The 23,132-nt window shown below is 41.5% G+C and overlaps 1 protein-coding gene across 6 annotated transcripts in view; it reads left to right on the top strand.

The window, feature by feature from the left end:
* The window catches only part of slc4a5b (solute carrier family 4 member 5b), a 29,362-nt gene that overhangs the window by 849 nt on the left and 5,381 nt on the right, over positions 1 to 23,132 (top strand). For 5 of the 6 annotated variants that reach the window (XR_005078273.1, XR_005078272.1, XM_037118043.1 and 2 more), the window contains exons 2-25: positions 5,227 to 5,291; positions 5,893 to 6,111; positions 11,471 to 11,600; positions 11,881 to 12,041; positions 12,707 to 12,862; positions 13,055 to 13,162; positions 14,263 to 14,318; positions 16,821 to 16,978; positions 17,068 to 17,155; positions 17,248 to 17,402; positions 17,654 to 17,779; positions 17,910 to 18,084; positions 18,185 to 18,318; positions 18,407 to 18,587; positions 18,671 to 18,761; positions 19,606 to 19,664; positions 20,435 to 20,626; positions 20,925 to 21,038; positions 21,290 to 21,403; positions 21,616 to 21,777; positions 22,011 to 22,189; positions 22,276 to 22,348; positions 22,444 to 22,512; positions 22,716 to 22,889. Coding sequence is in view for 4 of the 6 variants with exons in the window: in XM_037118043.1 (XP_036973938.1) it covers positions 5,228 to 5,291; positions 5,893 to 6,111; positions 11,471 to 11,600; positions 11,881 to 12,041; positions 12,707 to 12,862; positions 13,055 to 13,162; positions 14,263 to 14,318; positions 16,821 to 16,978; positions 17,068 to 17,155; positions 17,248 to 17,402; positions 17,654 to 17,779; positions 17,910 to 18,084; positions 18,185 to 18,318; positions 18,407 to 18,587; positions 18,671 to 18,761; positions 19,606 to 19,664; positions 20,435 to 20,626; positions 20,925 to 21,038; positions 21,290 to 21,403; positions 21,616 to 21,777; positions 22,011 to 22,189; positions 22,276 to 22,348; positions 22,444 to 22,512; positions 22,716 to 22,889 (3,138 nt within the window). In the remaining 2 variants the exon portion in view is untranslated. The remainder of the gene's footprint in view (positions 1 to 5,226; positions 5,292 to 5,892; positions 6,112 to 11,470; positions 11,601 to 11,880; positions 12,042 to 12,706; positions 12,863 to 13,054; positions 13,163 to 14,262; positions 14,319 to 16,820; positions 16,979 to 17,067; positions 17,156 to 17,247; positions 17,403 to 17,653; positions 17,780 to 17,909; positions 18,085 to 18,184; positions 18,319 to 18,406; positions 18,588 to 18,670; positions 18,762 to 19,605; positions 19,665 to 20,434; positions 20,627 to 20,924; positions 21,039 to 21,289; positions 21,404 to 21,615; positions 21,778 to 22,010; positions 22,190 to 22,275; positions 22,349 to 22,443; positions 22,513 to 22,715; positions 22,890 to 23,132) is intronic. The other variant, XM_037118047.1, reaches the window with a different exon arrangement.

Here is a 23,132-nt window from a genome sequence, read left to right as displayed (position 1 = left end):
ACAACCAATGGGAATATGGTAAATCAAGAGCCTACGTAAAACCAGGACTGGTGTTCATGAAATAGGTCTTAATCCGTTTCTTGGTCTCTTTGCTGCTGCAACTTGTGAATTTCTCCTCACAAGAGGATCATCTAACTGTTATCTTTCAAAACACTTTATCTTCTGGATTTTTTTCACTCAGATCATCCTGTGTGCAGCAGATCACACCATCTAATTCACACATCTTATTCATTCTGCTGTCTAGAAGGATAAGAGGATTACTAACAGCATCTGAGCAGGGTTTCACTGGGTGGGCGGCTCCCCCAGCAATCATCTATTGTCTCATCTATGTAGAAGTAAAGCAGAATTTTAGAGCCATCTAGTGGGGACAGGTGCTGCCTGGGTTCAAGTAGAGAACAGGCAGTAACGTGGCCCATCCATCCATCCATCCATCCATCCATCATCTGTACACATTATATGTACGCCGCTTAATCCTCTGCAGGGTCGCGGGGGGGCTGGAGCCTATCCCAGCTGACTTAGGGCGAAGGCAGGGGACACCCTGGACAGGTCGCCAGTCTATCGCAGGGCGTAACGTGGCCCAATAAAGTAAATATTTGTCCAGATTATTAATGTGTACATTCATTGGGAATAATAACTAATTATAATCAAGGGCTGAGGTCCATATCTGTAGACTCTCTATTAATCTGGTTTAATGCTGAAATGATTTATCGCATTTTCCAATCAACAGAAAAGAGTTTAATCTTTTCCAGCAGAAACATCAAACATACCGTGGTCCTGTTGCTCCTCATTTGCTATGACAGTAAATAGATATTTGGATTGATGGATTGTACTAACAATACATGAATACACAAGGAAATTAAAGATGTGACCTCACGAAAACGATGATGACCATTATTAGCCATTTCCTGGCTTAGTAGAGATGCTCCGATTGATCGGGCCGAGACCGGAATCAGCCGGTTTTAGGCCAATCTGTAACATATACGTCTGATTCTGCGCTGGTTAGAATCACACACATCCCTCCCCACCCCCCATCGCAGTCGGTCCGCCAGCCTGAACGAAATATTCTATCTTAAAAGAATCTCAAAATCGTACTTACTGTATTTGCTATACTTTCCTATTTCCACCACTGGTTGGCCTCAATGGTTTTCTCAAACCTGTGGAAAATGTGAATGAAAACTCCACAGAATGAACTGATGGCACTCTACACATACCCAACCCCCCAAACACACACACACACACACACACACACACACACACACACACACACACACACACACACACACAGAGTGACACTCCAGCTTCATCCAGTATCCAGTACTCAGATTGTCTGTCCAGTCACTGACAGCAGTTTGTTGGAGTTTAGTTGCAGCTCATATACTGAACGTTGTTGAAGAGTACTTTAGTCTGACATCATAAAAGATACTGTGTTAATTTCTCCGCTTCCTCTTTCACCTCAGGTAAGACAAACAATTATAACACCTTTTTTTAAAAAATATTTTTGTTAGTGAGAGATGTTGCTCGTCTGTTTCTGTTTTAAACTTGTTTTCATGTTGATTTGACTGATAGATATTGTCATGTATGAGAATGTACTTTCTCTCACATAGAGTATTTTCATAATTTGTTAAATGAAAATCATTAAAAGTTTTACACCGAATCTTGGCGTAGGAAGGATCAAGCAGAGGTAGTAATATAGAATATTTATCTGCAGGTCAGTTAGATTTATACTTATTTCTTCTTGAAAAAAAAATCTGTATAGTCTGAGATTATTTCACTTAAGATATAGATGCCTTAACACTGTGCAGTTTCTCTAAATGTCTTGTGCGAATGGAGTATCATGCTTCCTGCTTTTATATCTGACCGTTTGTCTTTTAGCTAATAAAATATGTAGAGCAAAACCATCCGGGTGCTGAAATAAGATCATAGTCATTATGGGAAATCTGGATTTTAAGATTTTACTGAATAATGACACCTAGTAGGGCTGGGTATCAATATTGATACTGTAATATATAACATAATATTTTAGGGAGGACTGTCAGTGTTCTGATAAATTATTAACACAATGAGATTTTTGATAAATACTCATCATTAATGTGGACTTAATGACTCAGAGGGCAAAGACAATTATTAGAACAAGCAAAACAGTCTGGTTAGTTCAAAGAATGGCATCAGTTCACTGTAATGCAGCCTTTAAAAACTAGAGACTTATGACATATCACTATATAATGATCTAAGACGATACAACCTCTCATCATAATAATGATATAATATTGAAATATTGCCCAGCCGTAACATCTAAAAGCAGACAGATCAGCCCTAGCCGGCTCCTAACACATGCGGCCAGTCACCTCCTGCCTTGGCTCGTACAGTTAATACTTTAATCACCAATTGCAAAAACAAATACAGACACATTCATTGTAATTTTGCTGCAGGTGTGGACCTCATAACATTTTATCGACGATAGGCTGTTGGCCTCTTCCCAAAGCAAACTCCGAGATCGATCGCTTGTTCCCCTCCTGCTCTGAGCAAGTGTTACTGGTGAGAGTTGCCTGGGTGTGAAACCACAGGGCACATTTGGACTCATCCAGAGAAACAATATAGGATCAATGCAGCCTCGTTGGATTTTATTCACTAAAAGAAGACTCTTATGTCCATGCAGCTTGATTTGACTGTCAGTGTTCAGCATAGCCGAGGATTGACGGGAGAAACAACCCTTTAAAAGTCCATGGACTGACCATAGTTGGACAAAAAAGCCAAATTAATAAGATGTAGTGCAGTGTGTAAGAAACACCAGTGTTTAAGAATAATGTAACACACTGGATCTATGACTAGCTTGTGATTATTTTTGTAGGGAAGTTACCTGAACAACCTTGTTCCCTCTGCAGCCCTCTTTTACATTTTTAGGTATTTTGACGTAAAACAAAAGAACAATTTATAGAGTTTGTTCCTCCTGAAACCAGACTAACTAGTTTGAAATATTCAGTACTACCGAATGCTACGAATGCCTCTCATCATCCGTTTACTGTACATGTGTATGTGTGTGTGGTCGTCCCCACGAGTGTGTGAGCATGACTGCCCTCATGTGACTGTCCTTCACAGTCAGTGATCAGGCTTCAGGGACTACTAAGCGATCAGAAATGACATCTATTGATCAGCCTAGAAAACGCCCCCACCCCCAAAATGAGCTACGTCATGAGTGCACAGGAACACTCAGTGATCAGTTCACCAAGTACAAACAGGGAAAAGAGTTTGTCTGGTGTTATTGGAGCAGAAAAACAGAGGCAGTTGAAGAGTAGTTTGGGTTTTTTTTGCTCAGTTAACTGGAATCATGCTGATGACGTTCGATTGGTCACTTTCATTCAGACTGAGCTGTTGCCTGAGGGAATCATGGAAACAGGAAAGTTTCTATTGTTACCAACTCAGTGTTGGGGGGAAAAATGTGTTTTGTAAAGGTTCATTACTAATGACTTTATTAATGATTAATAAATCATTTACTGAAGCTTTATTGATAAGTAACACTGGAAATTATCGCAAGCTGGTTTAATTTAAAAACGGTTCCCCGCAGTGACATTACTAGAGCCGGAACAGGGAATAAAAATGACTATTCCTATAAATATACATGTACACGACATACACACAAACATGCGGTTTTTGCAGTGGACATTCAAATGATGTTATGTATGAAATGTAGGCATAACATTTTATATTTTAAACTTTGTTGTCCAAAATGACATCAGTGCACTGAAACAGTACATTTCACTGGGAATTTAAAAATGATAAATGAACATTAGCATCTTTTTTTGCCTTACATTCCTTAAAAATATACATTTGTTCATATCTGTGCATAGCGGTCAACATATACACTGATACTGATGCATCTGTGACAGATATCTGCCCATAACATCACCTGATGATCTATTGGTCGGGCTCCAGAAACAACTACACTAACTAAACTACCACTGAATTAAAGGTGCAAAATGTCAGTTATAAAACAAAAAACAAACAAATAAAAAACATTATTGATCTGTTGATGTTTTAAGCGGCTTTATGTGCTGTGTTGCAGAGATATCTTCTGTAGTTAGCATGCTAGCCAGCTAGCCACAGGCACTACCTAACACTACCTTGGAGCTCCCAGTCCAGACCGCTGAATGTACGGCTAACCACGCTAGACTAGCTAAAAGCAGCTACAGTTAGCAGAAGTTAGCGGTTACCCCTCTGTTATTCTGCCCCTTATTTGTTTTGAGTATTGTTTGGACAGGTGGAAAATTCTTAGGTTACATATTGAAGTGTAATGAGTTCAAACTGATCTCAAGTCGTGATGTAAGTTTACTGAACTAAGACAATTTCAGTAAACTCAAGGGAGTCACTTCAATCAACTTTAATAATAAATATCTTAATGTGTGTTTAGATGAGCTCGTTATAAACAAAACAATACTTTTGTTTTGGGCTATCATTTATTTTTCTTGATTAAACTCATTGAATGATGTTATTTCAAGAAGCGTTCCGTGTTTGCAGGAGATATTTATGAATGTGTTGAAGCTCCTCAGTGGGTTTAGGTTGTTGTGTGAATATCAGGGCTGCAACGATTAATCAGTTGTCAGGTATTGTATTAATCGCAAACTATTTTGATAATCATTTTTTCTCTGATTTCAGCTTCTTAAACATGAACATTTTCTGTTGTTTTCCTTCCCTGCGACAGTTAACTGAATATCTTTAGGTTGTGGACAAAATGCATGTGAGAATGTTATCTTGGGCTTTGGGAAACAACGGTTTTTCAACATTTTCTGCTAATTCATCAAGGAAAATAATTAATGGATTAAACAACAATAAAAGTAATTCTTTGGTTGCAGTCCCAGTGACTATGGGACAAAGTAATACATTTAATTGACATGAAGTTATTTTCCAAGACAGAAAAGAAAAAAGTTTAGCAGCAGTTTTGTGGGACTTTGGATGCTGGGAACTCCTGAAGTGGGCGTTTGCTTTGGTTTCCATGGTTTGAGCTGATGTCTTGTCCTGAAGGGCTGCTGGGGTTTTCCATTGAGTTTTCCTCTCATCACCCATCGATCTGAGGCTGCCGTGGCACATGCGCTGCCATGTGGGCCGGCCAGCGACTCACGCTGTACAGTAGGAGTCACTGTACCGGGCAGGAGGATTCCCTGAGCACAGAAAACAACGCACAAGCTTACATCAGGATCAGTAATCTCTTTTGTGTCTTCATCTCTGCTTCAGGATGGATCATCATGACTGGCAGCGAGGGAGAAGTCGAGGTCACAGGCGCTACGAGGATGATGAGGGTAAGAAAACAGTGAAACAACTGTGAAATATGTGAGAGCTGCTGTTGTGAACACAAACCCTTTCAACCTGACATTTTACAATCACCTGGGACTAGAGCTATGATAATAAATTGATAATAGCCAATTATTTTGATAATCCATTAATAAGTAATCAGAGTAAAGTCTAAATTCTCTGATTCCAAGCATGATGTCTTTCCCCGTTTATGAAGGTAAACTGAATATTTTTGGGTTTCTGTCAAAATAAAACATTTGAGGACGTCATCTTGGACTTCTGGAAACAGTAATCGATATTTTTAACCATTTTCTGACATCTAATAGAACAATTAACTAATCAGTCGAACAAGAAAATAATCCACATATTAATCAACAGTGAAAGTTATTGTTAGTTGCAGATCTAGTCGGGAGCAGAGCTTCAAAATTAACAAAGATATTCTGATGTTGACATGACCAACTTGAGCTGGTTGTGTCGAACGTGTAATGAAGATTTTCTCTTAAAGGAAAAGTAAGACATTTTTCAGTCTCTGTCTGAGGATTTTGCCCTCCACAATCTCTTACTGTATTGATTTGGCGCCTATATGTTCTCCCTCTCTCTCTCTGTCAGAGGCCCAGCCAGTCTACATCGGCGTTCCAGCTTCCCACAGACGGAAGAGGCGCAGACATCATTCCTATGTCAGCGACCCTGACCGGGACTCGCGGCACTCGCACTACGATCACCACACACACCGTGAACACTCCCACCGGGGACATTACCACGACAGAGAGGAGCACTATGACGATGACGAGGGCAGTGCGGAGCGTCACGAGCAGCTCGACCCCTCAGGTTAGAAGCTACATGGTTACATGACATGCGTGTCCCGTAATGTCATTGATTACCTGCACTGGAGTGTCCTGTGCTATATGTGATAAGAGCTTAATGATACAAGAGACGGAAAAAACAAACAACCCAATAGAATAATGAAACTCAGGGAGGATAATGATCAGGATCAAATGGAGGAAAACATCCAACTGAAAGAGAAAAGAGGGGACAACAGGAAAAGCTTAAAGCCTGATATTAAAGTCAATGCCAGTGTGTTTAAAATGATTTATTTCTACAATATCGCCTCATGGCAACTATGGTATGGCAACGGGGAAAGATTGTGTTCACAGTTAATTAAAAAAAAAATGTTGTTAAAGTTGTTTCAAGAGGTTCAAACTTGCCTATTTCACGTCTCCTCACAGCTGGCCAATCACAGCGTAGAGTGTGGAGGGGCTTGTCCAATTATCGGCTACAGAATCGTAATTGACAGTAGATGCAGCAGTTCAATGATGCAACATGCAGTTAGTCTGACTCAGACAGCGGCTCTGTGGTTCTGCCTGTGAGGACAGTTTGTTTTGGTTCGTCTCGCACTTTTATGTTGTACTATTGAACTTTGCTTCCTCGAGAGATGTTTTTTACAGTTGGTCCGTCAATTTAATCCAGACTGAAATATATCTATCTGTTCGATAGACTGGCATTATTGATTTCCAGACATTGACTCCTAATGAGTTTGTTGGTCCTCAGATATGATACAGACATGGATATCCCCCTCAGGATTAAATGAAATAACATATTTGAGACTGTGGAATAGTTTTGACATTACGTTGTGTGTGATATAATTTCAGTGTGAAAGTCCAGGTGTGTGTACACACACGAAGAAACTCTCTCTTTCTTTCAAACCGCTGCTTTCAGGATTTTATGAGTCGTTAACATAAACTGGATTTATCTGCCATTTTGCACAAAGCATTGCTGTAGAGAGCTGCTAGCATTGCTGCAGAAACGAGTCACGTTAATCAACTTTCCTGCTGCATCTGTAAGGAAAAACATGATACACATCAAATATATTTGGTTCTACTAAGGCCTTGTCCACACTTTTGCAAATATTTTGCAAAACTAACATTTCCCTGTATGTTTTGGCCTCTTGTCCAAAAGCAAACAGCCTTTTTGGTCAATAAAAACAGATTTTTTAAAAATCAGCGTTTCTTAAAATTCTAGTTTCTTTGTGTAATTTAGTGCATTTTAGTGTTTTTGGACACGGTGAGGTCACACCTATATCGACACATGCCGATTGTTGCTTTCTGTAAAATCAACTGTGGACATATCACGATATGTGACGTATCCATGATATAAACTTTATCGCCACCTACGGGCCCAGAGCCTCGTTTTTATCGCCTTCACATGGACATGATTTTTTTGATCTTGTAGGAAGAATATCTGTGTGAGTGTGGACCATGTTATTGTACACACAGCAGTGAGAGGCATATGACCAGGCTGGATCTATGCTGTCAGGTAGAGAACTCTGCATTACGAGTGTGTGATGATGTAGAAGTTGCTTGTGCACGTATGTATGTGATGAATGTTTTGGTCCCAAGGGGCCATGAAGTCTGAAGCCTGTAAGCTGATTAGAGCTGAGGAACTCCAAGCTGTGTGTGTGTGTGTGTGTTATTCTGAGTGTTTGGTGTGCTTTGTATTTTATCAGGATTTATAACTAACTGTGTACACTGAACACCTGAGGCCAGCAGTGGATGGTTAGAGGCAGCGATGCAGAGCTGTTGGGGTCATCAGAGCAAGAGAGTAGAAGTAATGTCGCTGAGGATGTCTTTGCTTTTCTTACATTTGTGTGTGTGTGTGTGTGTGTGTGTGAGTTTAAGTTTGCATGCATGGACTTCTGGGTGGAGAGTACTAGAGGGCCCTGTGGTGTGTGTCAACCCTCTTAAAGCCTCTGGCTCTTTGCTGCTTTGGAGATTTCAGTGGATTTCTGCCACAGCTTAGAGGAGACCTTTTTATTTTTCCCCTCCGGCTGATTGAATGGCGCAGGTCTGACCACTTAGATCGACTTGACGCCGAGTCATACATGGCTAAATTGGAATCAAACCTCGCTGTGGAATAAGACTGAAAAGACGTTTGAAGCAGCAAAGCGAGAAATCGAGCAGAAAGGACGTATGTGAGAAGGAGCGAGCGTGTCGTTTCTCTCCCACTCATGGTGGAGAGCTAAGGACACTCAACCTCAACAAGAGGACGGGAAGCAAGAAGCCTGAAGCAAACCTGAGGATATCTCTTCAGTTACCTTGTCTGTCTCTGGTCTGAGGATCCAATGAGCACGCAGGACTCTGGGTTGTCTTTACCCTCGGTTATGGCCTCCCGCTGGACCCTACCTGGCTCCCGAATAGGTAAAGACGGCATAAGTAAAGAGGCTGTCAATGGGTCACTGCCTCCATGTAAATTAGGCTTATTTCCAGTCTTGTTTCTCACTTTTTCTTTCTTTCTACAGTAAATACAAACTAAATGTTAAGGGTATCAGGTCATTTTAATGAAATAGTGTTTCTCTGTGTCTCTGTTCCAGTCTGTGGCAAAAAAACAAAACAAAACGTAGTTATAAAGTGAGTTATTTAAAAGCAAAATGTTATGTCATTTCTTCATGGTTTAAAAAAAACACCACTGCTGATGAAAGTCTATGTAATGAGACTCCGGCATGTTCACCGAGGGAGGTGATGTTTTAAAGCTTTACTCACATCATGTTTAGTTTCATTCACTCTGACGTATCACCTGATGTTTCTCTGGAAGTCAAAGTCACAGCTGACCAAATGAAACACACTCTCAACTCGAGTTAAATAACAAGATCTCTCCGGATTTGAACATTTGGAAATATTTGGGACAATGTAAATAAGACATTTTAAGACATTTTCATGCAGAAATGTTACATTTTATGTCTTTCAAGCAGCGCTGATTTATTTTTAAGGCACTTGAGGACATTGAAACAAACTGACATCACTCCATTTTACATATCATCACCGTCTAAAGTTATGTGTTAGCGAACATCGAACGGCATTAGGGCTAATCTAAAAATACAAGCATGATGCATTTTCCATCCAAACCCATCAGTCTACACCACTATGATCTGTCATCAGACAACACACGGAAGCTATAAACACAAGGCATTGATCATAGAGCCTGACTACTGCTGGGAAATGTATCAATACTTTATTGATATTGTGATATGAGACTATATATGGTCTTAGATTTTGGATATTAATGCATTGTGTAAGTGTTGTTTTTTCCTGGTTTTAAAGTCTGCATGACAGTGAAGTGATTTTATTTTCTGAACTCACCAGACTTGTCTTTACCCACTTAGTCATTAAATCCACATTACTTGTGATTATTATGAAGAATACAGTGTTGTTGCAATACTGACATGGAGGTATTTGGTCAAAAATAGTTAGATTTTTATTTTTTTGTGCTTTCAGGAGATTTGAGAATAGAGAGAGATCGTTTGTGTTTCAAGATACAGCTTAGAAACATAGTAGTATTATTTTATAATTCACCCATAAAGTCGGTCAAATTTCACTGTTTTGCCATGAAGCTCCAGAAATGTTCTGTGGATTACGACATGACGGCTTTCCATCGGCGCAGGGATGACTGAATTGTAATTTTTTGGGTGAACTGTTCCTTTAAGGACATGTTGTCCAGGACCTAAACCTGACTAGAACAAGCTAAAAAACACAAAGAAGCTCTTGAGTGCTGAGAGGAGCTGCAGAATTTTGTGATTCCAAGCAACTTTATATAATATACACAGGTAACAAAGAGGTTAAAATACTAGATGTGCAACTGTGTATTTGTGTTTTTGTCAATGGCCCACAAACAAACTGTGCAAACATCATGATCCCCCGCTGTGGGATCACATCGGCTGGTACACAAACTGCAAACACGGGCAGAGAGCTCCTAATGTGACCTGACCTAATGTGACAGAGCAGAGGCAGCGGTGGAAACAACAGCAACTGATTCCTCTGGAGTGTCGGATGCAATGTGGAACATTCTATTGTATTATAATTAATTATTGTAGTTAACAAAAGATTACATAATTTTTCCCTCTCCGTGGAAGTGTTGATTGAGATTGCGGACGTCACGGCACATGCGGCACACACACACACACACACACACACACACACACACACACACAGTGGTGGGATGCAAGTCAACAGTGCCTCCAGGCTCTCGGATGTTAATGGGGATCGATCCGCTCGGAGTAAAATTAGAAAAAAGTGCTGCTGGCTGATCAGATACCAGATAGTCATTAGAGGAGCTGACTCTCACTCTCACTCATTAAAGAAGAGTAATGGGGATTGGTCGGATTAGACGTGGCTGTTTTCTAATGTCTGGCTGGCTTAAAACAAATTCTCCAGGGTTGTCTTGTTGGCTCAGAGTCTAATTTGTAATGTTGTGGGATTTAATTCGACAAAGGACTTTTGTCACACGTAATCCCAAACTCTCACTTCGCTAATTTTTTGCATGCAACTATAAACTGTACAAAAAAAATCACCAAATAATGATAATAAAAGTGTAACACCCTCTTCTCTCCTTGAAGCAGCAGAACAAGACAACATACTAATGATTTTGTTACCTTTAGATCTTTGCTCATCAGAGACTAAACAAGACCTCTAAATCTACAACCATGGCTGGTCTGTGCTAAATGCTAACCTCAGTATGCTAACATGTTCACAGTGACACAGTAAAGGTGCTGTTGGGTTTGTCAGAAGTCAATTCAAAAGTCAGAAGTACACTGAGGTATTGAGTACACTCAACAGTTGTACAAAAAAAACTTCAGATACTTAATGTATTTAATGTGTGAGAGAATGGTTTAGCAAGTAACTAGCTAAGTGTCGAGTGTTAGCATGCTATCATTTGCTAAGTATCACTTAACACAACCTGAGGTTGTTGGGAATCTTTAGTTATTTGGTCATGAACCAAAGAGTTGGACGGAGTTAAAACTTTCAATCTGATGATGGCGTGAGAGGAAACTTAAGAGAATTATCGTTTTTAAGTTATTATAATTTATTCCTTAATGTTTGTACTAAGGTTAACGTTGATCTTAGATGTTTTAACCTGCTGGTGGTGCTTGTGGAAACCTCAGGGAATCAACAAAGTCATCACGGGTTCATCTTCTTAGGACCATGAATGTCTGTAAAAATGTGTCATGAAAATCATTCGAATAGTTCTTGAGATTTTTGCCTTTCGTGCTGATTCTTCTAGACAAAAGTGTTGCTACCATCTCATTAAATTGCCAGCGCACCATGTCCATGTCACGCAGGTTTCTGACACGGCTGAAACATGAAGTTAATGAAAGTCTGAAACTGACTCTGTCTCTTGTTTTGCCTCCATTTTGCAGTGTCCCCTGCAGCAGAGCGGCTGCGCCACATACTGGGAGAGGATGACAGCACCCCAACACCAACACTGTTCACTGAGATGGACACACTACAACATGAGGGCGGCGAGTTAGAGTGGAAAGAGTCTGCAAGGTACACACACATACACTCAAACACACACAGGCGTCAGCGCTTTCATTAGTTTGGGATTCTGGGTCACCTTTGATCGGATTTAGAGGTTGAAGGTTGAGACATCATGGGTGCTGGGTGTCAGGACTTCAACACTACATGTGATCAAAGCTATAGTTTAAATTACATAACATCCTGCTGGTTGGCACAAATCAATTTTTTGTCACTCTTTAAACAGTCCAATAACTCTACTTAATTTACTGAATTCCAGAGCCAAACTTGTTTTTTTTCCTCATCTCTGCAGGTGGGTGAAGTTTGAGGAGAAGGTGGAGGAGGGAGGAGAACGATGGAGCAAACCTCATGTGTCCACGCTGACCCTCCACAGCCTGTTTGAGCTCAGGACTTGCCTGCAGACAGGAAGCATCCTGCTCGACCTGGAGGGCTACTCACTGCCACAGATTGTGGGTGAGTCCACTGAACCTTGAAGCAATTAAATGATTAAAGCAAAACTCTTGCCAAAATGCAACCAAGGCTTTATTTGTCAATTTATATGAGTCAAACCTTCGTGTAAAAGTATAATTACGACTAAAGAGGCATTTTTAAGATTTACCGTATTTTCGCTTTCGGGTCAAACTCATTTTCAATGGCGATAGCATCAAAATCTCTATTTTTAAAACAGTAAGAAGTCTCGACACAACATGAAACTTTGCTGGTAGCATCACCAGGGTCTCTACACATGAACACCAGCACTGAGAACATTGTTTGTGTACACAGAGTTTACTGAAAAGAAAGTTTTTGGACAACTCACGTTAGCAGTAGCTTGTTCCGCTCGCCGCCGTCATGGCAGCCGAGAAATATCGATCTCAGATCGGACGTAACCTGGAGGACAGTGAAGGTGGAACTACTGTCTTCCAACAACAACTATCCACACGATATCTCGTGACTTTTCCAGCTTTTGATTTCAGTATTATTTATTATATGAGGCTCCTTTTTCAACTTCAAGGTCAATATTGTTTCTTGCTAACAACAAACAACGTACTCTCCGTGCATTATATGAAACTAAGCTTTAGGAGAGTTCTTGTAGAAAACGGGAGAAAAAAATATAACAATTACATGAACTTTGACCCCAGATGACATCGTGGATCGGCAGATTGCTGATGGTCTCATTCCTCCGGATCTGAAGGAGAAGATCAGCTTCGTGTTGCTCAGGAAGCACCGTCACCAGACCAAGAAACCAATCCACCGCTCGCTGGCAGATATCGGAAAGTCCTCCAACGCTGCTTCTAGTAAGTTCACGCGCCACTTATTTTCACCTTCCAATCATCAAAGTAATCCTTCAGAAAACCTTTAAATTACGTCCTAACACTTCCTTTGTTTTCTGCCAAGTTGATCACCACCTGTTTCACCACCTTCCCTCATAAAAATTGCCTCTTCTGTGCTCTTCGTTGTCACCTCTTCTGCTGCTGCTGCTCTGTCAGACCGTAGTCCTCAAGTTAATCTGAATCGTAGTACTAGTTCAGCTTCTGGGATCCACCGCTCCACAGAAGACCTACGCTCTCGGCAGTCAAGCAGCCTTGGCCGCTTGCGTGAGTCTAAACACACCACACAAACACACACAAATTCACCATGACTCCCTTCCTTTGCTTACTACTTCCTACACACCAGTGGTGGAAAGTACTTTTACTCAAGTATAGTAGTTAGCAACAATATGAAGGTATTTTTTACCTGTCAGACAGATTTAGTTACTAATTACTTCTCTGGATCTTGTTTTACTCAAGCAAAACATATGACGATCTCATGAAATACATTCTTGAAGATTTTTGCTGGATCGTGACCTCTTACAAAAATGCAGTGTCGGTGCACCTTGTCACCTCTCAGATCCCCTCTAAACTTCTCAGAGGATTTAATTTGAATAGCTGTTCAACACCCAAAGAAGTTAATCTACCCGGCATTTCACTAAAAAGAAATGTGAAGACAGATCTCAGAACTGTTTTTTTCTACTTTCCTCTCCCGTTTATCTTGCAGTGAACGCTCATATTTATCCGGTGGTGCTTTTGTGGGGAACCACTGGACTAAACTAGCTAACTGTATATAAACTAATAATAATAATAATAATCTAATCATGTCACATGGAATCACATATCAGTCACAGGAGACTTTTTACTCCAGTATGAGTACTTTTACTGCTGATACTTTGAGTACATGAAGCTAATAATACTCCTACACTCCTACACTGTTAACGTCTCTGCTTTGATCTGTGTTTAACTCCCCGTCACTGCATGATTTAAACACTTGAGTTGGCTTTGCGTGTATATATACTCACCGTGAATACAGTGTGTTGGATATAACGTGTGTTTATGTTAGAGATTTAGGTCCTTTTGTGTGCACCTTCGCTAATTTCTTTTGTGAATTTATGTGGGTGAAGAGGATTATGAAGGGATTTTTTTTGGATCTCTGTGTGGTATGTTCTTGTTCTCCTCTTGTGCAGTTTATTTGTTCCCAAATCTGCTTCTGAGGGGGGAGAAAAGAGGGAAATGACTCATTAAAAAATAATCCCCTACAGGAATTAATTTTGAAGTTCTAGCACACATTGTGGGCACTAAACGCTAAAGTCGCTGTTTCTATTTCTGTCTTGTGATCCCAGATGTTTTTCAAAAACAAATGTAAGTGTGTGGTTCATTTGCAGATCCTGCCCAGAGCCGAAGCATGAACGATATTTCAGACACACCGAGCACAGACCAGGTAACTGGGTTTTTCTATATTTGCTGTGTGATTCTGTGGGTCAGCCCGGGCAGATACTTACACACCTCATACAGGGTTCACATACATACGACTAAGGCTTGTGGTTATATATATTCTATATTCTTATTGTTAGAAACTCCCATGAAAAGACGAAAAACAACAATATGTTAGTTTGTTTATCAGCAGTTCTGAGTCCTCTAGTTGCCCTTTTTGAATTGAATAAACTGGAGAGTTATTTATTCTCACTCAGGCGCAGAACGTACAAGATAGTCGGCCGTCAGCTTTTTGCGGTGCGTTCAAGTGCAGCTTTCACGGCGGGACAAAAGCAATGTGAGGCGAAGCATCAGCCTGTCTTTGATTTCATCTGGTTGTTTGATGTCGATTTGGTGCGTCTGGGTTGTAGGATTGTTTAAGATTGAATTATCGTACTTCCCATTTCAAGTTGTATTCTTTACAGAGTGAAAACAGAAGTCCAGGCATGGAAAGAGTACTAGAATAGTGCATTCATTTGGAAGTAGTGTAAGTAACACTGCTATGTTTTTATTGAAATTATGTCACCCTTACAGAAGGAGGGTCAATCCACCCACATCACATACTGTAGACAGATTTTCTACTTAATCCTGAGTGGTATGCAGCCTTGTAGATGTATGTAAACACAGTTGATGCTGTAATGTGCCTACACACACATACAGTATGTTTTGTCACTGTCTGAGTTGTTATTGATTTGTAATTAGCTAATCTCCTGCATGTTGGAGAGTTGTCATGGATTATTTCAGGTCCGCACTCAGTTAACATATGGTATGAAGTGGCACATCATCTCTCCGTCTCTTAGTTTGTGTGTTTCTGTTGCTGCTTTGTGTTTTATGAAAAATTGAGCCTTGTTTTATGAGAGAGATTTACAGAATCGGCAGAACTACTTAATCCCTCTAAATCCACACGGCGTTGTAGCTGAGGTGGGCATTTGTTAGGCTAAATTGTGTTTGTGTACGCACCTTTGCTTGTGTGTTTGTACTTAGGAGTGTTTTTGTGTGCAGATTCATTAAGCTTCTTCTTCTGAGCTTAATTGTTTGAGCCTCTCTCCGAAAAAGTACAACAGAGAACGAAAACGACACAACAGCGTTCGGTCACTTGCTTTATTTTTCATTGTTGAACAGCAGCAGCAGCGTGTGTGTGTGTGTGTGTGTGTGTGTGTGTGTGTGTGTGTGTGTGTGTGTGTTATTCGGATAAATATCTACTTACTTACATCAAAGCAAGTAAGAAAGGAACTCGTGCTCGTGAGCGTGGTTTATTATTTCTTCACAGAAGCTGGCACGACCCCTCCAGCTTTCTTTGATCTGACACATATGTACTCATACAGTGAAGTACATGACATCACAACATGAAGCTCAACAGGAGTGTAAAACTACTCAACTCACTACAGTTCAGCTGCAGATGGCAACTAAAACTTGAGTGAGTGAGTCGATAATTTCTTAGATTAGTTCATAGCATGTGAGATTGAAATGTCGTGTTTTGGTTTGCTCACGACCGAGAAGTTAGGAGTTAGTGAGAGAGGACCGGTTGGTGAATTGACTCTGAAAGCAGCATTAACAGATTATGAAGAGATTTTAATTTAAGCAGCCACCACTCCACTGCCACGTGCTTCCTTTGGTTAGGAGGAGGAGGAGGAGGTGCAGAAAAAGAGCTGTGACACAGTGTACTTCAGGTTTTCAGACAGATGTGTTTTAGGCAGTTTTTGGGGGTTTTTACACAGTCGTCCTAACAGCTCTGTGAGACTCATGGTGAAGAAAATGCCAAAATCCTTATTCTGGTGCCAAAATAAAGATATTTATCTGTCTCTCTCGGTTGAAGTTAGGCTCAATGCGAGGAAAGGACTGACTGTTTAGTGGAAATTCAGTCGTTTTAGGTTGTTTCAGGTTAAGAAATATGCCCAAGAGAGTCTGTAAAAAAATCATAAATTAATTTACGTGGAATTATATTGGCACGCAGATACTTGTCTTCACATTGTGTTCTGGTAAAGGTTAAGCCGGGTTCGAGCATTCAAGTTGTTTTAATGCCGTAATCTGAATTCCAACAAATGAAGGTCAACTGTTTTTTTTTTCCCACCTCACCAGATTCAGTGGGATACATCCTCTGGAAATCATGAATATCTGCACCAAATTCTGTTTCAATCCATCAACTAAGTGTCTTGAACGTCAAAACACCTTACATGTTTGATCAATTCCTTAAAAAGTTTTACTGAGGAAATCCTGAGTTAAGGGGGAAGCTGACAGCACGTGGGAATTAAACTTTCGTTCTCGTTTTTGTTGTCGATGTCTAAAATCCTGTCTGTTGTTTTCTGTACTGAGTCAGATACTGTAACTGTACAGCTCACATGATCTGATTAGCAACCAGCACACAGCAGCCGGGAAAGGCCAACAGTCGGCCAACATGAGTCAAATATGTGACTTCAACTCATACTGTCCCTCCTGCTGCCTCTGTCTGCTTCCTCTTCTCTTCTGCCAGCTGAAGAATAAATTCATGAAGAAGATTCCTCGTGATGCGGAAGCATCCAATGTCCTGATCGGTGAGGTGGATTTTCTGGAAAAACCCTTCGTCTCTTTCGTACGTTTGGCTCAGGCCACGACTCTCGGAGGCCTCACCGAGGTTCCTGTACCGACAAGGTGGGTGTCTCTCTGTCTCCTGATTTAATATCTATGTAGAGTCTGTGTGTCTTTGCATGGATCAGCCTTGTAACCTTCTGTTCTGACAGGTTTCTCTTCATCTTGCTGGGTCCTCACGGCAAAACCAAGTCCTACAATGAGATTGGCAGAGCTATCGCTACGCTCATGGTGGATGATGTAAGTGACCAGCGCTGTCCGGCCCCCAGTAGACCACGCTCATACATATATTCCATATTTCACTTTGAATTCATTTCTTTATTTCCCCTCAGCTGTTCAGTGACGTTGCCTATAAAGCGAGGGACCGTGACGACCTGATCGCAGGTGTTGATGAGTTTCTGGATGAGGTGATTGTCCTGCCTCCAGGGGAATGGGACCCGAAAATACGAATCGAACCTCCGAAGAAGGTTCCATCGGCAGAAATGAGGCACGTTTAATAAATCTCACTTAATCATATTTCACAAACAGCTGCTTATCTGAACATCCATCCACACTGTTTTGGGTCTCCACCAACTCTAAAATATCCAGGTATCTGACTCTTTAGTTGCTGAATGCTCCAGAAATTTCAACAGCTATACTCCCAACTTTATCTCCTGCGATGAGAATGAACCTTCTCTGTAGTTTGATGTGGTCACAACTTACTCTCGGTTCCTTGTTCTGTTTCCCTGTTTACTTCAGGAAGTCAGTGCTAAACCTGAATGAGCTGGGTCAAATGAACGGCTCAGCCGGTGGGGCAGCTGGAGGAGAAGACGAAGAGCTTCCAGCTCCACATGAGCTTGGGGAGGAGCTGAAATTCACTGGGAGGTACGAGAGAGGCTTGTCCCCGCTATCATTTTGTTCTTTTGAGGCTCCATACAGCAGCTTGCAGCTCTTCATCATGGTTCTATAACACCCATAGACTGGTTCTGTCTCCTTAACAACATTGTTTTGACAGGTTTGCAGGTGGATTGTGGCTGGACATCAAGCGGAAGATCCCGTGGTATTGTAGTGATATCTACGACGGCTTCCATATCCAGTCCATCTCTGCTGTGCTCTTCATCTACCTGGGCTGCATCACCAATGCCATCACCTTCGGAGGACTGCTGGGGGATGCTACCGACAATTACCAGGTCCCTATAAAGGCTGCGACGTAATGAACCAATGCAGAAAACCACACAGCTCTTGCTATATCCGATAAAATCTGTTTTCTGTCTCCTCTCACGTGTTTAGGGAGTGATGGAGAGTTTCCTCGGCACGGCTTTAGCAGGAACTGTCTTCTGTGTGTTCGGCGGGCAGCCTCTCATCATCCTCAGCTCAACTGGTCCCATTCTCATTTTTGAAAAACTGCTTTATGAATTCAGCAAGTATGTAACAGACACATGCAAAAACACACAGATGTGTTGGGTTCAAATAATCCGATAAGAGGTGATGACAGCACTTCTCTCTTCGCAGGAGTAATGGTATAGACTACATGGAGCTGCGTCTGTGGATTGGCCTTCACTCATGTCTGCAGTGTTTTCTGCTGGTAGTCTCAGACGCCAGCTACATTATCAAGTACATGACCCGCTTCACAGAGGAGGGTTTCTCCAGCCTCATCTCCTTCATATTCATCTCTGATGCCATTAAGAAGATGGTAGGTTACATGATTTTTTTGATGTGAAATGACCGAACCACCAAACTTCAACAAGATTAAAACCTGGTTTGTTTTCTTCACAGGTGGGAGCGTGGAAGTATTACCCAGTCAACCGCGGCTTCAAGCCCGACTACATCACTGCCTATAAGTGTGAATGCATCGCGCCAGACCAGGGTGAGTCTTCAAGCTGCTCTAAGGAAATCTGAAAGTTGTGTTTCACGATGCTGGACTGTTGTTTTAATGCCGTGACATACCCTGCCCTTATATGATGCGTGTAAAGTTGCATAATTCGTGTGTACACCATATTATTATCAACTCAAGTATTTGTCAATTTATCATCATCCAGATAATTAGGAAATGATTTGACCCTTGTAACAGATTAAAATGACAGCTTAAGGTGTTGATTATGGAGATATTTCAGTGTGATTAGGTGCAAATATTTCCTCTTTTGCTATGTGATGATTTGTGTATTCTGTCTGTTTCTGCCTCATTTTTGGATGCTTTCTGACAAAGTGAGTATTTACCTGTTGATGCTGGTGACGCATGTGTGTAAACAACATTTAAGTGATTCATTTAGAGGATTACTACACCAACAAACTTTTTTTTTACATCTGCTGCCTGGTGGCTTGAAAGGTGGCTCTGAAAAGTTGTTTTTTATATCTCAAATATTTCTTTGACTAAACAAGCAACAGTTTGAATTTAAAGTTCAGCAGATAACATCCATAGTTGAGTGTTGATTAAGAGTTTAACACTCTTGACAGGAACAAAAGCAGACAAATCTGTCATCAGATTATGATTTGGGTGCTGCTGTAAGAATATTGTAGAGCCGTGGCGGACCCCGCCACACATAGTAAGAATCTGATTGAGAAAATGTGTTTTTAGCATTTTTTTTTTACAGAGCCACATTTCCATCCTTCAGCTCGTGAATTCTTCCTGCTTATCAAACACTTTCTTCCTCTCATGTTACCCATAATTAATTTAGTTTTCTCCGTCTCCCTGTTTGTGTTTCTCTCCTCAGCATCTGCTCTGGGCTTGAATGTTTCAGCTCCGCTCGCAGACGATAACATGACTTTGCTGGTAAGTGACAAAAGACAGAAAACATGCAGCTTTTCTTTTTCCTCTTTGTGAAGGTAACGCTCAAGTTGCATCTACAGTTGTTTGAGGTTTGTACTATATATATGTTGTAATTTCAGTGATCTGGGCCTTATTTATCAAGTATCTCAGGACAGGAAATCATCTATGAGGCACTTTTTGGTCCGACTTTTTTGGCTCGAACGAGGCTTTCCTCCATGTTGTTTTGGCATTTCTGTCGGTAATTTAAATACATCATCATGTCTCTCTACCTGGATATTAGGGGTTCAACTTGTTGACCACACGACCAAAATGTTTATAATTTTTCTAGCTCATTCATAGAAGCTGTTTATACACGCTGACAGATGTTTTCACGAAAGATTGGGATATAATCAAAAGATCAATTCACTTAAAACCCACCTCACAGGCCTCAAGTTACTTCCCAAAATCACCAACATTGTCTGAACTTTTTTTTTTTTCACGACTCACAAAGTGACAGGAAAACGCGGAAATCAGCTGAAAGTCGGTCTCGGAATCCAAACGTCAGCTTTCACTGTGATTTCTGCGACTGATTCTGTGACACTTGATAAATACGGGCCCAGAAGTGCTTCCAGTCATTATTCGGATCGGAGACTGGACAGCTCCAGAGCTCCCGTTTCTACGTTCTGTATTGTCTTTTCTTCTGTTATCGCTTGTCTTTTCTCTCTTTCGTGTCGGCTTCTTCTCCGTGTTCCTCCTCCTCCTCCTCCTCCTCCACCTTTGTCCTGTCTGTGTAGTTTAACTTGACAGACCTGGACTGGAGCCAGCTGAGTAAGAAAGAGTGTGTGAAGTACGGCGGTGCGCTGGTGGGGAACTCCTGTAAGTATGTTCCCGACCTCGCCCTCATGTCGTTCATCCTCTTCTTTGGCACCTACTCCATGACTGTTTCCCTCAAGAAGTTCAAGTTCAGCCGCTACTTCCCGACAAAGGTAAGACAGCGGAGAAGATCTAACGTCTGTTTACTGTTTTCCCATGATGGCTTCATGCTGTCACAGGTCCTCCCTCCCTTCCCTGCATGTTACATGCCAGATCCTTGTGGATGGACGGTATTTAACAAAGCATGAAAGCAGTCCAACTTAAAGGATACAACTGATTCCTTATTGTCACAAATCTGCATGAAATACCAGCAGATACTCCTCCCTTCCCCTTATCCAAACCTCCATACCTGTACCTGAGTTGTCGTCTCCCATGTTCTCCTCTCCTCTGCTCTCCCTGAATGTGCTCCAGCTCCGTTCCCTGATCAGTGATTTCTCCATCATCATTTCTATCCTGGTCTTCTGTGGACTGGACTGCCTGCTGGATTTGGACACCCCCAAACTGCACGTGCCCACTGAGATCAAGGTCTCCTCTCCCCTCGAATCCACCCTCATCTCCACCCGACCTGTTTACGTCACTACGTAGATGCATTTCTACTCTAATCAGTGATTTGATTTTGTGTGGATTCATCAATATAACGATTCTTTCTTCTTCTTCTGCCTCCTGTCTACATTTCCTTCTGTACACACCTTTTTTTTCTTTTACTTCCTCACTGTCACACTGCTACACATCTTGATTTATCCCCTCCCCCGTGTCTTGTGTCGGTGGACGTGTAGCTGAGGAAGCTAATCAGTGATTTTTCCATCTTCATGTCAATCATGTGCTTTGTGGGTCTGGATATGTTGATGGGGTTAGACACGCCCAAACTAATCGTTCCAACTGAGTTCAAGGTATTTGATTTCTTACTGAAAATATGTGTTTGAATGTAACTTAAGACTGTGATTCTGCTCGTTGTGTGTATGAGTGCATGCTAGCAGTGGAAAAAATACATGATTTTATAGCTTTACTTAACTTTTGACTTTTGATTCTCTTGATAGTTGTCATATTTTCACCTGTGTTCACCTGTGTTCACCATCATGTTCAATATTGTGTGTGTGATCAGCCCACACGTTCTGATCGGGGCTGGTTGGTGATGCCTTTTGGTAAGAACCCCTGGTGGTGGTATCTGGCCAGCTCTGTTCCCGCGCTCCTGGTCACCATCCTCATCTTCATGGACCAGCAGATCAGCGCCGTCATCGTCAACCGCAAGGAAAACAAACTTAAGGTCCGAAAACCCCAAAAAAAGTACATGAACACAAGCTCTATTTACTTTGAAAGAAACCTGTTTTAAATTTAAACAAGGCAGATATCAGAATTTGTTGCACCTGTGAAGTTCATAGCAGCCAAATCACAAGTTGTCATTTTAAAACATTCTTTACTAAGTCAACAAGTGACTCATGATATGAATGATTTAGATTTGAATGGTTTGTCACTTCCTGTCATTGTGCCCGTGTGCAGAAAGGTTGTGGCTACCACTTGGACCTGTTCTGGGTGGGCGTCCTGATGGCGCTGTGCTCCTTCATGGGTCTGCCCTGGTACGTAGCTGCCACCGTCATCTCCATCGCTCACATCGACTCTCTGAAGATGGAGAGCGAGTCCAGCGCCCCTGGAGAGCAGCCGCAGTTCCTCGGAGTGAGGTAAGAGCATCCTGTCTCTGTCTGTGTGAATCCGTTGACACCACGATTTACATTTTACATTATATTCTATGACTCCTGACTTGTAGGGAGCAGAGGTTGACAGGTATTCTGGTGTTTGTTCTGACGGGACTCTCAGTTTTCCTCGCTCCTGTTCTCCAGGTAAGTTAAGAAACATGAAGGAGAAAGATTGTCTTTTCTTTTTGGTAAACTTGTCCTGTAATGTTGTATTTTAACTGCTGTTCTGTTTGATTCAGTTCATCCCCATGCCGGTGCTGTATGGAGTCTTCCTGTACATGGGAGTGGCCTCGCTGAGCGGCATCCAGGTAGATTAAAGATGCTGTTCATACATCCATGTTTTACTTTATAGTCCACAGCAGGTGTTTACATTTTTGACCACACTACTCTGGTGTTTAAGGAACCCTAAAGATTTTTGTCAACTACTATCCTCTAATTGTTTTACCTCTAAATGATTGACATTTGTAGAGACTGAACTCCTGAAAACACATTCTGTATTCCTCTGTTCCAGTTCTGGGAGCGGATCAAGTTGTATCTGATGCCGGCCAAACACCAGCCGGACTTCTCCTTCCTGCGCCACGTTCCTTTGAGACGCGTCCATCTTTTCACCCTCGTTCAGATCGTCTGCTTGGCCGTCCTCTGGATCTTGAAGTCCACCTTCCTCGCCATCATCTTCCCAGTAATGGTGAGTGTCTCTTGATAGACGGTTATAAACAGATCGCCAAGACACACGCCAAGTATACTTTTGAAAGTGTCTGCCCTTTTTCAAAGAGTTTCTAGTGGAGCTTTTCCAGTTGGTTCCATGTTACAACCATCTGTTGAGTCAGGGGTGCATAAAACAAAATTAGCTGCTGAACTTCTGTATTTAGCCGATTGTTGACTTTGTATTTTCGGAGAGAAATAGACACATTTCACTGCAGACATGTTG

The sequence above is a fragment of the Acanthopagrus latus genome, chromosome 12, assembly GCF_904848185.1.
Source record: "Acanthopagrus latus isolate v.2019 chromosome 12, fAcaLat1.1, whole genome shotgun sequence".
Classification (NCBI taxonomy): domain Eukaryota; kingdom Metazoa; phylum Chordata; class Actinopteri; order Spariformes; family Sparidae; genus Acanthopagrus; species Acanthopagrus latus.
Note: the sequence above shows the minus strand (reverse complement) of the source record. Positions and strands in the feature narration are given on the sequence as shown.